This window comes from Pipistrellus kuhlii, unplaced genomic scaffold (genome assembly GCF_014108245.1).
Source record: "Pipistrellus kuhlii isolate mPipKuh1 unplaced genomic scaffold, mPipKuh1.p scaffold_m20_p_23, whole genome shotgun sequence".
Classification (NCBI taxonomy): Eukaryota; Metazoa; Chordata; class Mammalia; order Chiroptera; family Vespertilionidae; genus Pipistrellus; species Pipistrellus kuhlii.
This window is the reverse complement of record NW_023425522.1, coordinates 95,891-114,073: the sequence shown is the minus strand read 5'-3', so window position 1 is coordinate 114,073 and position 18,183 is coordinate 95,891. Positions and strand designations below refer to the sequence as shown.

The 18,183-nt window shown below is 50.7% G+C and overlaps 2 protein-coding genes across 3 annotated transcripts in view; one reads left to right on the top strand and one right to left on the bottom strand.

The window, feature by feature from the left end:
* The window catches only part of USP22 (ubiquitin specific peptidase 22), a 41,627-nt gene extending 31,594 nt beyond the window's left edge, over nt 1-10,033 (bottom strand). Inside the window, exons 1-2 of one of the 2 annotated variants that reach the window (XM_036452242.2) lie at nt 9,670-10,033; nt 4,855-4,987 (exon numbers count right to left, since the gene is read on the bottom strand). In XM_036452242.2, the coding sequence (XP_036308135.1) occupies nt 4,855-4,987; nt 9,670-9,840 (304 nt within the window). In that variant the 5' untranslated portion in view covers nt 9,841-10,033. The remainder of the gene's footprint in view (nt 1-4,854; nt 4,988-9,669) is intronic. The other variant, XM_036452243.2, reaches the window with a different exon arrangement.
* A 4,666-nt stretch (nt 10,034-14,699) lies between these two features.
* The window catches only part of DHRS7B (dehydrogenase/reductase 7B), a 56,258-nt gene continuing 52,774 nt past the window's right edge, over nt 14,700-18,183 (top strand). Inside the window, exon 1 of the mRNA XM_036452078.2 lies at nt 14,700-14,751. Within this exon, the coding sequence (XP_036307971.2) occupies nt 14,732-14,751 (20 nt within the window). The 5' untranslated portion in view covers nt 14,700-14,731. The remainder of the gene's footprint in view (nt 14,752-18,183) is intronic.

Genomic DNA, 18,183 nt, shown 5'->3' with positions numbered 1-18,183 from the left:
CCTAATATTTAAATTTAAAAAGGGGGTGATGATGGAAAAATATCATGTAAGGAAAAATATAAGTAAATTACATCTAGAAAATTTGTACTTTAGAAAATTAACTTTCATATGAAATACCCATGAAAAACATAGATGGTGTCAAAACAAGCCAGAGGAAAATCATTTGGGGAAAAAAAGAAAAAAGAAAAAGGACCCCAAGTCAAATTTATAGAAAATATACCTTTATTAACTTTTGGTCAAGAATATGTATGTATATTTTCAGAAAACAACTCCAAGACCATGTGGATTCCTGCAACAGAGAGGAATTGACAGGAGTGCCCCAGCCATGAAGACAGAAGAGAATCAGTCCAGAGATGGAAGATGCTGACAACGGCTTGCCATACTAGCAGACAGGAGCTGTGCGTCACTGAAGGATGCCTAGGACCAAACCAGAGATGCTCAGACCTGCATCAACAACATCATTTGTCCACCAACCAGATCTGAAATACCATGGCTGACATGTACACATAAGGAACTGTTTGACATTGAAATTGGGACTCAAAAGAACTGTTGGCCCAGAAAGAAACTCACTACAGACTGATTCATTTGCCTTTCAGCATAACTATAATATTATGGGTTGTCTCAGTTTTGGCCCTTTTAAGGGCATTCCTTGTATCTCATGACCTAACACATCTAGGGGAAACAATGAACAACATAAATTGATGAACAGAAACAGACCCAGAGACAGATCAGCGATCAGACTGTCAAATCTTAGAGGGAAGGCAGGGGAGGGTGGGGGCAAAGGGGAGAGATCAACCAAGGACTTGTGTGCATGCATATAAGCCTAACCAGAGGTCATGGGCAATAGGGGGTGGGCATACGTGGGGAGGGGTTTGGGATGGTAATGGGGGGGGATGAGGACAATTATGTGATACCATAATCAATAAAGAAGTTTAAAAAAAGGCCAGCAGGGGAGGGCAGTTGGGGGTGACTGGGCTGGCAGGTGAGGGCAGTTAGGGGCAACCTGGTCTATTGGGGGGGCGGAGGGGGTGAGACACAGGCCTGCAGGGGAGGACAGTTAGGGGTGACCAGGCCAGCAGGGGAGGGCAGTCAGGGGTGACCAAACCAGCAGGGGAGGGGAGTTAGGGGCAATCTGGCTAGCAGGGGAGCAGTTAGATGTTGATCAGGCTGACAGGGGAGTAGTTAGGGGTGATCAGGCTGGCAGGCAGAAGCGGTTAGGGATAATCAGCCAGGCAGGCAGGCGAGCGGTTGGGAACCAGCACTCCTGGATTGTGAGAGATGTCTGACTGCACTTGAGGGGTCCCAGATTGGAAAGGATGCAGGTTGGGCTGAGGGACGCACACACCCCATGCACCAATTTCATGCACCAGCCTCTAGTTGTTTATAATAACCAATCCAAGCACCTAACACTGGACAAATAAACAAACTGTGGTATATCTTCACAATAGGTGTACAAAGGAATCTGCTTCAGCCATACCTTAGCTACTGTAAATTGTGCTGCTATGAACATAGGGGTGCATACATTCTTTCTGATCGGTGCTTCAGGTTTCTTAGGATATCTAGAAGTCCGATACACAAAATTCACGCAAGGGGCTTGGCCATCACAGCCTCTGACGGTCCTCGCAGCCCCAGCTTTGTATGGAATGTAGTCCAGACGGTCATTCTGTTCCGTTTAATTAGCATATTAGCTCTTTATTATATATGATTCCTAAAGTGGGATCACTGGGTCAAATGACAATTCAATATTTAATTTTTTGAGGGAACTCCATATTGTGCACTAGGGTTTCCTTTTCTCCGCATCCTCGTTAGCACTTGTCATTTGTTGATTGCAGTCATTCTGACAGGTGTGAGGTGATACCTCATTGTTTTAATTTGCCTCTCTGATGACCAATGACTTTGAGCATTTTTTCGTATGTCCCTTGGTCACCTGCATGTCTACTTTGGAGAAGTGTCTATTTAGGTCCTTTTGTATGAGTTCCTTACATATTTGGATATTAACCCTCTATCAGATACATCAGTCAAATACAGTCTCCCATACAATGGGCCCTGTTCATTTGTTGATGGTTTTTGTAGTGCAGAAGCTTTTATTTTGAGGTACACCCATTTGTTTATTTTTTCCTTAGTTTCCTTAGCCCTAGATGTATTCAAAACATATTGCTATGAGAGATGTCTGAGATTTTGCTGCCCAGAAGTTTCTTCTAGGATTTTTAGACTGGCGGAGCAATCGGGGGGGCCCTGCTGGCACCTGCTTTGGCTGGGCTGGCTCTGCCCGCTGCTTCCAGAGGCACTTGGCAGGGAAATTGGGGGCGGTGCTAGCCCGTTCACCAGCCAGCCCTGTCCCTTGATAACCCTGCTGCCTCCCTCTACAGGGCAATTGGCAAGGCGATCAGACTTCCCCCTCTGCCCTCCCCACCATCCCCAACCCCCGCCTTAGCTGGTCTGGGGCCTGCAGGCTGGGGGCAGCTCCTGCATTGAATGCCTGCTCCCTGGTGGTCAGTGTGCATCATAGCACTGGTCATTCCACCGGTTGTTCTGCCATTTGAACAATTTGCATATTAGACTTTTATTATATAGGATATAGAATAACCAGATACTTTAGTTTCATTTTTCTGCATCTATCTGTCGAATTTTCTCAAAACCTTTACTGAATAGACTACTACCTTTACCCACCCCACTGTATGTTCTTGCATCCTTTGTCAAAGACTGATCTTTTTAAAAAGTATTTTAAAATCCTCACCTGTGGATATGTTTCTGTTAATTTAAGAGAGGAAAAGGGAGAGAAAGAAAAAAAAGAATGTATGTGACAGAGAAACACTGATCACTTGCCTCCCACACACCTTGACTGGGATTTAAACCCACAACCTTTTTGGTACAGGGGAGGACGTTCCAATGGAGCCACTTGGCCAGGTCTTAACTGACCATTTAGGCTCAGGTTTACTTCGGGTTCTGTTTCCATCATAATTGTAACTACTGCCCTAGGTGGTCTGGCTCAGTGGATGGAGCATTGCCCTGTGGACCAAAGGGTCCCGAGGTTGATACCAGTCAGGAGCATGTACATCGGTTGCAGGCTTCTCCCCAGGCCCTGGTCAGGGCTCATGCAGGAGGCAACCAGTTGATGTTTCTTTCACTTCAATGTTTCTTTCTGACTTTCTCTCTCCCACTCTCCTTAAAAATCAATGGAGCCCTAGCTGAGTTTGGCTTAGTGAATAGAACATCAGCCTCCGGACTGAAGGGTCCCAGGTTCAATTCCAAACAAGGGCACATGCCAGCGTTGTGGGCTAGATCCCTAGTAGGGGTTGCAGAAGGCTACCAATCAATGATTTTCTATCAGCGTTGCTGTTTCTCTCCCCCACCCCCCCAACCCTCTCCCTTCTTCCCTGAAATCAATAAAAATACATTTAAAAAAATGGAAAAATATCCTCAGGTGAGGATTAACAACAAAATTTCAATAATTGTATCTACTGAAAACAGCAAGATATTGAGGTTACAGCTTCCCTGTGCTCACAATAAAACGACTGGCTGGTGAACACATCATAGAAGATAGAGGTCTGTGTTGTTTAACATCACTCTGCTTCCTAAGAAAAAACTTTTAGGAAAAATCAGACATGCGCTGTGTCAGTCTCAACTTTACCTTCTCTATGTACACCGCTTACAGGAGCTTTAAGGGACACGCATCAGCACAGTGACTCTGCAATCTGTGAAATACCTTTTTCAATTAGAGCGACACGAAGCACTTTGTGGCACATTCTTTGGCTTATACCTTTGGAAGTGATTTTTTTTCTTTCTTTCTTTTTTAAAGATATATTTTATTGATTTTTTACAGAGAGGAAGGGAGAGAGATAGAGAGCTAGAAACATGGATGAGAGAGAATCATCCATCAACTGCCTCTTACACACCCCCTATCAGGGATGTGCCAGCAACCAAGGTACATGCTCTTGCCCAGAATCGAACCTGGGACCCTTCAGTCCACAGGCTGACGCTCTATCCACTGAACCAAACCGGTTTCGGCTGGAAGTAATTTTCTTAAGGATACAGTGACAATCTCACAAGTTTAACAGAAACACTATTGTGAAGGAGACAAATGTTTAACAACTACCCTAAGAAAATAAAACCTTGCTTTAAGTGAAGTTCCAGACATGAGAGTTCCATCTGCAAGTACGAAAGGGAGCCAGCCATATCCTGATGCCACACAGTGCTGTCAGCATGTTAGTGAACGGGTATTACTCACAACAATAAAATCCATTACTGAAAGCAAAAAAAGCGCATATGTAAACAGCTCCCTGTTAACACCAGTAACCTAATACTGCATTTAAGTTCTTCCTTTGTGAACATTTGCCTAACCTAAATCCTAACCATGTTTTTCAGAAGGCAAGTTGAGGCTCTAATAATCCATCAAAGAAAATTAGCAGGATATAAGGGGTAAGCCATCATAATTTATCATTTAAAATTACATCACCACCGGCCATCATATCTCAGCGGTTCAAAGTCGACCTATGAACCAGGAGGTCACGGTTCGATTCCCAGTCAGGGCACATGCCCAGGTTGTGGGCTTGATCCCCAGTGTGAGGTGTGCAGGAGGCAGCCGATTGATGATTCTCTCTCATGACTGATGTTTCTATCTCTCTCTCCCTCCCCCTTCCTCTCTGAAATTAATAAAAAATATTCTTTTAAAAAGATTACACCACCAACTTAAATGCCACAGGCAAGCTGGGTAAATGATCTGTTTGGGTTCACTTTGTCTTTCGTTTCCCCTGTGAAGTTTCAGAAGAAATGGACTTTAGGAGTGTGGAACTGCAAATCTAAATCCAGACAGCAGAGGGCGGTAACTCCCCAACGCTGTCACAGCGGCCTTACCCAGGTTGTGCCGTTTGGACTTCGCGTGTTCGTGAATGTGCTTCTTTGTGAAACAGCCGAAGAAGACACAGTGGAGGCAGGAGTGCAGCCTGCTCAGATGGACACCACAGACGTGGCAGACGCAGGACTTGGCCTGGAACAGAGAAGAAAATGAAAACCAGTACTGGTCCTCAGAGAAATACGTGAGCAAGGGGGTCCATCCATCCACAGAACAGTGTGGGCAGGGGGGAAAGCAGGGACTTTCCTCAAAGTGTAATTTTGTGAACAGATCACTCTGTTTATCGTCTCAATGGCCTCCAGACCCCTAGAGGCACCTCCTTCATTTAGCTCAACACTAGTTCCATGTTAATCAGCTTAATAACCCACAACCTTCGGACCAACTTCAACACTAGCTCCATGTCAGAGCACGTCCACAGTTCACCAAAACCTGCGAGCTCCTTAGATGTGCACCACATTCGGTTTTAGAAGCGAAGTCTGCATTCTGTCCCCACCAGCCGCCAGGCCCAACTTCTAGCCCCACAGCAGGCTAGCAACTCACGGCCTACCTGCCCTGGGTCTGGGTAGCAATTTAAATTTGATAACCCCCAACCGCAGCAAATTTAGAAGCAAAAAAACAGACAGAGAGGGACATGATCCAAAGCAATATACAAAAACAGAAAAAAGGAAGTTTTTTTTGCCAAGAATTAGACCACAGAAACATAAAACTTTAGTCACAGCAATCATAAGCCCAATGGACAATAACTCATACAGTAACTCAATAACCAAGAAGGTCAGTTTTCTAACACAATATGGCAATCACACTTATTTTAAATACAAGAGGCCCAGTGTACAAAATCGTGCACAGGTAGCGTTCGTAGGCCTAGCCTGCGATCAGGGCCATGACCGATGCCCTGAGACACACCATGACACTCTGCCACCACCCCATGACGTCCCGCGCTGCTCTCTCCTCACTCTGCAATGCACAGCGGGCCCTGTGCCACTCGCTCTGCGAGCTCACCGCCCACATCGCTCCACAAAGCTCTCCACAGCGGGCATGCAGGAGGCAGCCGATCAATGATTCTCTCTCATCGCTGATGTTTCTCGCTCTCTCTCCCATTCTCTCTGAAATCAATAAAAACGTTTTAAAACAAATACTGAAAGGGCCTCTGAAAATAACAGCAGGCAACACCAACATTACCTGCTGCTTGCTGACTGCTCACTAGACACTGGGCTGTTGTTCTCCTTCAATCCGCACACTCGCCCATGAGGTGGGCTGGCAGCCCCTCTGACATGGAGGAAACTGTAAATGCCGTGACAGGAAAGCCAGGAGAGGCACAGCTGGAACATGGACCAGGGCCTGCCTGAACCTGGGAGCCGACTCGCCCTCGCAGCCGAAGACTGTCCCTTCTAAGCTTCCCTCTGCACACACAAGGCCAAGCAAGGGCCCAGCCCAGAAGGGACAGGCAGAGCACTCATGCATGTGGCGTGCAGGCCTGCGCACCAGTCTGCAACCTTTACTTCCATAAGACAGGAACCGTGGAAAACTGTCCTAAGAGAGCTGCACAGGGGTGTTGAGGAGTTGGCGGGAGACGGCCCCGAGCTGAAGCACTGGTCAGAGCGAGCTGTGAGCACCCTAGGACCAGCACAGATGCTCCTTTACATCCATGCTCAGGCTTTAGGCTTGGGAAGGGGCCAAGCCTGCAATTGGAGGGAAGGGGGTAAAAAAATCAATGGAAATATATCCTCAGGTGAAGATAAAAATAAAGAAATGTCATATCCTACAAAAGACACATCTTGAAAATGCTTAAAGAAAGTTGTCATTTTTTCTCGGTGAAAGGACTGGAGTCGTGTTGATGAAAACACCTTGGCGGCTGCGGTGACTGGCAGTGGCTGCAGCAGCGGGGTGATGGGGCTGTGCCTTCCCCTGATCAGCCTCCCCACAAAGGGAGGTCAGACTGCAGCTTAGGTCCGCTCTCAATGGGGAGTGGGCCTAAGCCATCAGTAGGACATCCCCTGAGGGCTCCCAGTATGTGAGAGGGGGCAGGCTGGGCTGAGGACCCCTCCCCAGTGCAGGCCCTAGTCCTATAAAACAAAGAGCTAGTATGCTAATGGTCATGACACCCTCACACGGTAACAACCGTTCAGCAGGAGGTTGTGTGCATAGCCGGAGGCGCCTGGAGGAGGCGGGACCATCCTGTGGCAGGGAGGGCCCCCTCACCAGTCCTTCGCCACTCACCACTCCACTCAGAGCGCTCCGCCGCCGCCCGCCCGCCCGCCCGCCCGCCCGGGAAGGAGTGCAGCACTCGAAACTCTGTAGCAGGCGCGAGGCTTCCACGCTCTCCTCCAGTGCCCTGCCGGGCGGAGCCACAGAGTTGCTCTGGACACTGGGTGGAAGCGGGAAGGCCCCTGGGGGAGGCGGGACCAGCCCGAGGAGCCTTGTGGGACTGAGGGCGGGGCTTGAAATGGCCAGAGAAGATGGGAGGGGTTGGGGGTGGTGCACTCAAACTCTGGGTGGAAAAGTTAGGTTGAAAGGAAGGGCAGCAGGCGGGTGGGCGGGGCTGCGGGCAGGTGGGCGGTGGCACACGCAGATGGGCAGGGCCTCTAGTACAAAAAAACAGAGGTGTAATGTACCTGGGTACATAAATAAAAATAAAAAAATAAAAGAACTGGTTTCAGCCAGTCGATTTTTTTCCCCAAAGGCACACAATTCCATTAGCAATAATTTCATCATATCTGATTTTAGGTATCCTAAAAGGTAATGCTTCCCAATACCATTACTGATAAAAGAAAAATTAAGGTAAACATGCCCTACAAGTCAGTGAATCTGTTAAGTTTTCCCATTATAAAGCATGCCCCTTCTTATGAGCTGCACATCAGGGATGCTCATTTAGCTACTAGAGGCCTGGCGCACGGATCTGTGCACTGGTGGGCTGTGTGGCCTGCGGGGATTTGCCCGCGGTGGGAGCACCACTCATCCTGGTCGGCCAAGAGCTGTGGACCTGCCCTCTGAGCGGCTGCTCCTGCTGTGGGAGTGCTGCTCACCCCAGCCAGCCAAGTGGCACTCCCACTATTTAATCTATATATGTATTAGATAGATAGATGGCCTGTAATTCCATTGAAGACTCAGTACTTCTTTTTGCCACCTTCTTTGACCACCAAGCTGAGGTGAAGGACATAGAAAGCTGTCTAAGCCATCAGAGAGGATGTAAAACCTGCCATCAATGCTAACTAAGGGGCCTGAGATAGATGACTGGGGAGCGGCGGACAAGCTGCAGAGTCCGCCCTGGAGGTGGAGAACCAATTAACCAAGCTCCTGCTAGACCTGAGGACCCGCAAACACGATGTCTTATGCTTCCTGGGAAACACCGGGAGGGACAGAGTAACAGACCCCCTGCGCCGCCAGCCAGGACCTGGTAAGGAATTAGGAAGTGAGGCCCGGGAGGAGAGCCCCTGGAAAGCCAGCGGAAGTGCTAGGTAAATAGACCCAACACCGGAAGGCCACAGAGCGTCTTCCCATCGAGGTAGGTCCCCAACCAGCTCCTTAAGAATCTGATCTTCTCTACTTGACAAGACTGATCTCCTTCATTTGTGCATTTAAAAATTAATTTTAAAACATGCCACTGAAGGTGGTAAACGCCCAACACCCAACCTCAAACTGTAAACTTGAACAACCGCATTTCACTGTAAAATCAGATGAAAAATACCAGTATTTCCTGGTTTCCAAATGATTAAGCCTAATCACTCGGATGAAATGTGTTCCTAAAAATAATAACAGCACTACACACTCTTTCGTCCGTGTCTACGGAGGTGGTTCATTTCTCTGGTCAAAGAAGGCACCCTGGTCCGACCTGCCCCAGCCTCCCCGGTCTGTCCAGTCCGCTCCCCGCTCCCCACCCCCTCCCCGCTGCAAGGGCTTCTCTGCGGCTCCCTATTAATATTGTAGATACGGCCCGCAAGGACTGCAGCCCCTCCCCTCCCACACCCCCGGACCCCGTCCTGGCCCCGAGCCTGCCCCGCGGCGTCCCGGGGGCCTCAGCCCCGCACAGGGCCGCCCCCCCTCCCGGGACGGGCACCCCCCGGGGCGGGCGCAGCCGGGCCCACCCCAGGCCGCCGCGGCCGTCCAGGCCCATCGACTAAGTTGGTGTCTTCCTCTCCGGGAACCCGCCCCGAACCCGCCTCCTCCGGCCGGGACGGAGGAGACGGGCCTCCTCGCACTAGGCGGCCAACGGGGAAGGGAAAACGCCACCCCAGGCCCGCCCTCATCTGCCCCAAAGGCCCTGTCCGCCCCCACTCAACACCCCGCGCCGGAGGCGGAGGGAGGCCGGGGGCGGAGGGAGGCCGGGGGCTGGGGCGACGGGAGGGAGAGGTGGAGTGGGGGAGGGGCGGCGGGGGAGGGGGCCGTAGGGAGAGGCGGAGTGGGGGAGGGGCGAGGCGGGGGCGGCGAGGGAGGGGAGAGAGGGGGCGGGGAGGGAGGGTAGAAGGGGGCGGGGAGATGGAGTGGGGAAAGGGGAGGGGCGAGACGGGAGCGAGGGAGGGGGCGCCAGAGGCGGGGGAGGGGAGGGGCAATGGGGGAAGGGGAGGGGCGGGGAGGGAGGGAAGGGAAAGGGAGGGAGGGGAGAAGGGGGCGGGGAGGGAGGGAGAGATGGAGTGGGGAAAAGGGAGGGGAGGGGGAGGGGCGAGACGGGAGCGGGGGAGGAGGTGCCGGAGGCGGGGGAGGGGGCGCCGGAGGAGGGAGAGGGGAAAGGGGGGAGGGGAGGAGGGAGGGTCGGGTCCGGACCCCGGCGCGCGCGCCCCGAGGGTCCGCGGAGGCCAGGCGGGCCCGGCGGCGGGGCTCACCTTGCGCCGGCGGGCCTCGGCCGTGCCGCCCCACACGAAGCACTGGTAGATGGCGCGCAGGTTCTGCTTCCAGTTGTCCACCTTGAAGCTGCTCAGGTGCGTGCAGCCCGGCGGCGCCACCGCCAGCTCCGCGTCCATGGCCTCGCTCTCGGGCTCGGGCCGGGACACCATCGGGGGCAAGGCCCGGCTGCGCGCGGGGGGCGGCGACGGGGGCGAGGACGACGCCAGCGCGGCGCGGGGCGGCCCGGCCGGCGGCGGGACGGGCGCGGGGCGCGGACAAAGACGAACTGGCGGCGCGAGGGGGCGCGAGGCCACGGCGCCTCCACGCAGGTCGCCGCCTGGTCCCCCGCTCCGGGCCGCGCGGCGGAGGCTGGGAGCCAGAGGCACCGCCTCGCGCCGCGCCATTGGTCGCCCGCTGGCCTTCGTCACCAGCGGCGGCGGTGGTTGGTTGCCAGCGTCGTCCGTCTGGCTCGGGACCGCCTCCCGTTTCCGGTCTCCAGCCGTGAAAAGGCAAGGAGGGTGGCGCTGGGGCCCGGATCCGGTTCGCCCCGGCCGAGCTCTGCGGCAAAGGGGCGGGGCGACGAGCCGAGCCGCGGGCCCTGGCACGGCCCCCCTGCCAGCCCCTGGGCCCCCGACTCCGCACCGTCCTCCGGCGCTCTGTGGCCCTCCGCGTCGGAGGGTCCCGGGCCCGCGCCGCCTCCCGGTGGGCGCTGCTGCGGGAGAAGGCTGGTCCGCCCGGGCCCGCCGCTCCCCAGCGCCGAGCCACAGAGCCGTGCCGGCCTCGGTTCTCCTCCGACCGGTGCAATAGCCGCATTTTGGAAAATGAAAATGAATGAAATTAAGTAACAAACTTTCATCCAGTACAGCCAGCCTATCATTTCAGCATTTAAGAAACATTGCAGGCTTATTCAATAAAATGTTTTACAATCTTTAAACAAAAACTAAAACCAGTATTTTACGCTTCGGTTCCCACCAGCCGCATTTCCAGGGCCCGCGGCTGCCGTGGACCACCCGGTCTGCTCGCAGCCAGGGCCGAACCGGGAGGCGGGGAAGAGGTCGTTAGACAAATCCCAGCAAGGGCATGTCTTTGGGGAGCAGAGGCCCAAGGGTCTGGGGAGCTTGCCCGCCGACACCCACGAGCCCCGCGTTGCTGCGTTCCTGGACCGGCTGAGGGAACCGGGTCTGTTCAGGCCAGTCCAAAGCTATGACACGTTTGAAGCAGTAAGACTGGCGTTGGGTTGAAGCTGCAGGGTGTAATGGACTGAGGCTGGGATAAGGCGTTGGTGGCCAAAACAAATTGCCAAGCGCACTCAGCCTCTGCCCCCTCTGCTACAAAGTGTTCCACTCCCAGACTCCATGCTTTACCCGCCCAGCCCCGCTCCTCAGGGTCATCAGACTCTGCCTGCTCAGGGAGGCCTGCAAGCCTTGCCATCCTAATGAAAATCATACCTCTCCTAAACCCCAAATTCTCCCTTCCTTGCCCTGCTTTTTCTCAAAAGAATTTTTTTTTATTTTATTCCCTCCATAGTACAAAAACTCCATGAGGGTAATGATTTTTGTTTTCTTTACTTCTATACCCTCAGTGCCCAGAGGAGTCCTGGCTACAAGCAATAAAAAAATAAAATAAAAAATAAAAGCAGGTCATGGCAGGAAGTCATGTCCGGGCTAGAACTATCCCTGACAAAAGTCAATTTTTACCTTAATTGAGACTGTCTGTTGTCTTTTTGCATCTATGATAACATATCTTTGGAATGTTAAGGTAATTTCCTCTTTTCCACCCCCTTCACAACCACAGGGCAGAGACCACAAATCTCATTGTAATTGTTATCATGTTAGTTGTTGACTGTTAACTCTCCTGTACCCACCTAGTTAAAAGAAGTATGTGTCTTTCATTTTACTTTTTAGCCAGTCCTAGAGATTTTCCCACTTTGCTTTTTCCCACCTCCTTAATCTATCACCATTGGATTTCATGTAACCCTCTCGCACCTCCTCTTTTGATTGTAATGCATAAAATAAGGAACAAAATTACCATTTTCTTTTAAATCATTTTCATTGATTTTAGAGAGGAAGAAAAAGGGAGAGGAAGACAGAAACATCAGTTGAAAGAGAATCATTGACAGGCTGCTCCTGCACGCCCCCCAATTGGAAATGGAGCCTAAAATCCCGCATGTGCCCCTGACTGGAATTGAACCTGGGACCCTTCAGTCCACAGGCTAACACTCTATCCACTGAGCCAAACTGGCTAGGGCAAAACTGCCATTTTCTGGAGCATTTTCCCAATCCTTTGAGGTTTTGCTTCCTGGCAACTGTTGGCAGTTTGGCTTAAATAAAATCAGAAAAATTCTCTACGAACTTGAACATTGCTTACATTGACAAACAATTGTCTAGCATCAGGATGAGAGCCGGGGTGGATGTGTGTGAAGCTTTGTGTCAGACCAATGCTGACAGAGGACATTGTTCTTTTATTGAGACCCTCACCACACCTCACAATTGGCTTGCAGCCCTGTATCTGAGACTCCATCAACTGGCTCATGCTGTTTGCCCCATCCGGGTGATTCCCTGAGACTCTGCCCCAACCAACTGCCAGGTGCACCCATACTGTTTCCATTGGCTTTTTTATCCAAATGGCCTGTCTTGGCTCATGCTTCAGATTTCCCTAAAATCTCTGAAACAAGCAGCTGCTGGCCTCAGTTCTCCCTAAGTAGCCCCAGATCTAGTGCTAGCAGCAGCCTGCCTTGCTTTACAGCTTGGCCTTGCATGGGCACCTACAAGACCAGCACAAGTAGCAACCATCTGCAGACTGCTTTGTAGCTTATGCTGAGTGGCCTCGGCAGAATACAGGCAGTGGCTGACCTGGGCCTGCACCTCTCTGGGGGTTCCAGAACCAATGCACCTAGTGGACAGCTTCAGACCACCTTGAAGCACACCATCTAACGCTTCCATAAGCAGACACACTCAGAGGGCGGGGTCTGTGAGCACTGGAGTCCCACTAAAGTAAGTTGTGCTGTATAAGGTGGGCTCCTGGGTTAGGGGCAGAAATATTATTAGGTGAGAATGAACAATAACAAAAAAGAAAATATGAATAATAACATGGCAATAAGTACACATATACCAACAATTGAATCTAAAAAGGAAGTTAAATGAACAAGCAGCCCTGGCCGTTTTGGCTCAGTGGATAGAGCATTGGCCTGCAGGCTCAAGGTCCTTCCTTTGATTCTGGTCATGGGTACAGACCTCAGCTCCTCCTGTGCAGGAGGCAACCAGTTTATGAGTTTCTCTCACATCAATATTTCTCTCTGTCTTTCCCTCTCTCTAGAATCAATGGAAAAATATCCTCAAGTGAGGATTTAAAAATATGAAGCAAAACAAAGGCAGAATCAAGATACAGAGAACGCTATGACGGTTGCTAGATGTGTTATGGAGCGAGTCCCCAAAAGATGGACCGCCGAAGCCAATTTGATTAAGCCAGCAAGAATTTATTACAGATTTGAATCCGGGCTCAAACCGTGGCTGACGCAGCAGCCGGCAAACACTCAGGTAAGAGCCCCGATGGAGGGGCAGTCCCTCCAGAGCGCTCACACAAAAACACAGACAAACACACACCTACCGCAGCCAGTCAGGCTCTCTGGATTGGGGTCCCTCATGGTCCTGGCTGGGGATCCCAGACGAATTCGTGATCCCCAAGGACCACCAGGGAGCCGAGTCCAATGTAATAAACAAAAGAGCCTTTTCCATGCTAGCATGGGCCCTGTCCCACTAACTCCGGCAGCATGGCAGAAGAGAGAGAATTTCGCCCAGTCCAGGGGTTTTACTCAGGTCGGTGGTGATGTCACTGCCTTGGCTAACCATGATTGGCCCCTCAGGACAAAGAACTGGACGTCCTTATCTGTTCCTAAATCCTAAAGTAGGGGTGTCGAACTCAATCAGAGAAGGGGCCAAAATCTAAAATCCAGCCTAAATTGCGGGCCGAATGGTTTACTGAACAGTCATAAACTGTCATTGTGATGGAAACGCAGCGGAGTGCAGTGACGACAGCGTGGTGCAGGCCACATTGCAAGGCCTGGCGGGACGGATTTGGCCTGCGGGCCTGGTGTTTGACACATGTGTCCTAAAGACTAAATTCTAAAGACTGGGGACAGCCTGCAGGGTGCGTTCCCTGTCACACCCTGCTGAACATTGGAATGTGGCCCTATCTTGCCCATAATACAAAAGCAGAACTAAAGGTTATCTATAGTTTCTACCCCTGAAGCTACTGAGTCATTGGGAGTCAATCCCCTGTAACTACCCTATTGTTTAAGCAAGTAATTGAAGGTTGAAGGTCGAAGTCAGATAGCAAGGTTAAAATTCAAACTGCAGTTTTTACCCAAGTATGATTGCTACCATATTTCAAGATGGAGTTGGGGGGATGGGTGAAAGGGTGAAGGGATTAAGAAGTACAAATTGGTACTTTTGTGACTGGAGTTATGGGGCTGTAAAGTACAGCATATGGATTATGGCCAGTAACATCCTAACAACCGTGTATGGTGTCAGATGGTGTGAGATTTACTGGGTGATCACTTAGTAAAATATGTAATGTCTAATCACTGGGGTGTATATCTGAAACTAATATAATAATGTATGCCAACAGGCATTGAAAAATAGAAAAAAAGATTTAAAAACAAAACAAAAAGCTTTCCCTTTCTGTAGTCCTTTGGAGCTCCTATTAGCTGGGTGGGATGCTCCCCCAATCATGAATCACTTAATAAACCCAATCAGATCTTCATGTTTACTTGTTGAATTATTTTTTACATCATTGATTTTTTTGGTGTATGTCATAATATTTTAATAACTATGGCTAATAAGTCTTGGTAAGTATAGCACACATGTCCAAATTTGTCCCCCCTCTGCCCCAAATTTGGGGAGCCCCAAACAAAACGGAGGGAGACATTCGGGAGGAGGAGGCCCTGTGGACGCCTCGGCCATCCTCTGAGGGCAGCACGGCCAGCGCGCTTGCGCAGCCCGAAAGCTGTCATTGGGTGGGGCTTGGCGGGGGCGTGACGTCACTTCCGCGGCGGAGGGACCCATGAGTCCCGCGGCTCCCAGGTAGGGGCCTGGGAAGAAGCCGGGGGAGCGGGGCCGAGTGGGCGGCGCGGGCGCGGCGTCCGGGGAGCCTGCGGCTTCTCAGTTCGGGCTGCGGCCGGGAATGCGCGTGTTGAGGCGAGCGCAGGCGGGCCCGGCCCCGGAGGCGTTGCCGGTAGCCCGGCGTCTCGCCGGAGTGGCGAGGGTTTGGGACAGAGGGCGAGCCGCACCCTGGCAACGGCGGGCTCGGGTGCCGCACTCAGACCCGCCCTCCTCGGGCGCTTCCTGGCGGTGCCGCGGCCCCTTCACCGCCGCCGCCGCCGCCGCCGCCGCGGAGGGAACGCCGCTCTCGGTGGCCCGGCTCCGCGGGCGGGGCAGGCGCGGCGCAGGCCCTCGGCCGTCGGCCCGGGAGCCCCCGGAGGAGCCGCAGGCTGGAGGGGGTGTGGCCCTCACACCTGTGCGGAGCGCACCCGCCCTGCCCGCCTGGCGTCCGGCCGCCTTCACACGGCGGCCGTCCCTGGACGGGAAGGGGGATAGAGGAGAGGGAAACCTGAACTGCACAGCCGATAGACACAGTGCCATTATGGTATTTCATTGAAGTCGTGTCTGGTTTGCAAAAACGATTTAACAAACGTAGTTTTAGCCCCACTATAGTCCAAGCCCCATAGGACACAGACATGCATAATTTCCCTTCACCATGCATAATTTAGTTAGTGTTTTATTTGCCTTCCAAGTCAGATACTACAATTGTTTTATCAACATTATTCTTTTTTTTTTTAATATGTTTTATTGAGTTTTTACAAAGAGGAAGAGAGAGGGATAGAGAGTTAGTAACATCAATCAGCTGCCTCTTGCACACCCCCTACTGGGGATGTGCCTGAAACCAAGATACATGCCCTTGACCAGAATCGAACCTGGGACCTTCCAGTCCGCAGGCCGAGGCTCTATCCACTGAGCCAAACCGTTTTCGGCTCAACATTATTCTTAAACGTATTTGCTATGTGACAGGCACTGTCCTAGGGATACAGCATCAGCAAAGAGGCAGGGTCTCTGTCCTGTGGGACTCACGCCCCCCCCCCCTCCCCGGGAGGAGCCAGGGAGACGAAGTTGGAGAGGTAAGCGAGAGTAGACGGCAGCTCTCATGAGGCGAAATAGTGGAGGCGCATCTGAAGAATGGCGGGCGCCACTGGGGAGTTCCAGTCCCTGGAGCAGCACCAGCCGATCTGTGTGTCAGAGGTCACCCTGGCTCCTCCGGGGAGCAGATGATCACTGAGGGCTCTTTCAGGAGCTTGCTTAGTGGGCTTGGTATAGATTCACTCTGGGGCGAAAGGGTGAGGGAGGAGTCAGGGCTAATTCTTCCTTTTCTGGCTTGTGCATCTGGAAAGGGAAACGGGGGGAAGAGCATGAGTTCAGTATTGAATAAAATGTTTTTGAAATAATCCAAGTAGAGGTGTCACAGAGGCAGTGATAGAGAAGGATTTAACACTCAGACAGCAAGACTGGGCTAAGTCTCTAAGAAGCTTTAGTCAGGGAGGAATATTTTCCTGATATGGAAGGCAAGAAAGCCCACTAAGAAGTGGGGGAAAAGTTAAAAAATAAAATCTGCCTGCCTGCCTAGAAAATTGTTTCTAAAAATGTAGAAAGGAAGAAAATAGTCCTACTATTGAATAAACATGAACCCAGAATTACAAAAACAAAAAAGAAATCCCATCACTTAAAACATCACAAAGTCTCCTGATTCCTTTTGTAAGACTTGATGGCACCATCTACTATGTGTGCTTTTATAGTTCACCTTTAATTCACCTGGCAGTTGGGGTGGTCATCTGTGCTAGTTACTTACCTTTATCTGAAGGAAAAATGGAAAATCTCTAATCTCTTTGGGCAGGTAGTCATGGAGCCTCCCAGGGTGACTGAGTTTCTTCCTTGACGTTTATAATGGAAAGAGATGGCTGCTAAGCCCTTCAGAAAAAAGTTTCTGGGTAGTATCTGTGGCTGGAGCTAGTTTGTTTATTTATTTATTTATTTATTTATTTATTTATAATATATTTTTATTGATTTCAGAGAGGGAGGGAGAGATAGAAACATCAATGATGCACGGGAGCTACCTCCTGCACGTTGGACTGAGCACAGGAGTCGAACCTGGGACCCTTCAGTCTGACACTATCCACTGAGCCAAACCAGCCAGGGCCTTATTTATTTTATATATATATATATTGATTTCAGAGAGGAGGGAGAGGGGGAGAGAGATAGAAACATCAATAATGAGAGAATAATTGATGGGCTGCCTCATCCACACCCCACACAGGGATCGAGCCCACAACCCAGGCTTGTGCCCTGACTGGGAACTGTACTGTGACCTCCTGGTTTTGTAGGTCAATATTCAACCACTGAGCCACACTGGCTGTGCTAGAGCTAGTTTATTTATTTATTTAAAATATATTTTATTGATTTTGTATAGAGAGGAAGGGAGAGAGAGAGAGAGTTAGAAACATCGATGAAAGAGAGTCATCGATCAGCTGCCTCTTGCACACCCCCTATTGGGGCTATGCCCGCAACCAAGGTACATGCCTTTGACCGGAATCGAACCTGGGACCCTTCAGTCCCCAAGCCGACGCTCTATCCATTGAGCCAAACCGGTCCCGGCGATTTATTTATTTATTTTAAAAATCAATCTTTATTGTTCATATTATTACAAAGGTTCCTCATTTCTTCCCCCCTCCACCAGGTTTCCACCCCCCCCCCCCCCCCCCCCCCCCCCCCCATTGTCCTCATCCATAGGTGCACAGTTTATGTTCAGTCTATTCCTCCCTCCACCACTCCCCCTTTCCCCGAGAACAGTCAGTCCACTCCCCTCCCATATCGCCGACTCTACTACAATGAACAGCTATTATTATTCATCAGGTTTTTCAATCTCCTTTTTGTTGTTGTTGTTGTTGTTTTAATTAATAAACTTTTACATTTCTAAGAATAAATTTTAAAATCTAATAATTTTAAACCTTGTTTTTTTTCTGCCCTGGGAATTGAGAGCAAACTTGTTTACATGTAAACTTGCCCTTAGGCTATCAAAAGGTGTAGCCATTCAAGTGTAAATGGACACAATGTTTAAACATAGCTGCTGGTTGGAATTGGATTACCTGTTCTGGGTGGGAAGGGCTTGTCTTCCCCTTTCTCCATTAAAATTAAGGTGTTGATTTAAAACCTCTTTTTGGCAAGAGACCTTAAACTTTCAGAACTTTAAATTTTTCAGATAGTAAATCTGTTACTTAGCATTTTTTCAAATCAATAATACCTCCACATGCCCAATGATACACTTCACACAAAAGACATTTCCAAATAGATCAACCAACCTCATCCCGGCCCCACACAAGGCACTCACAGATCAACACCCCAGCGCTATACTAACTCAACACATCCAGATCTAAGCCTTCATCACTTGATTCAGCAGACCCTCAAGTT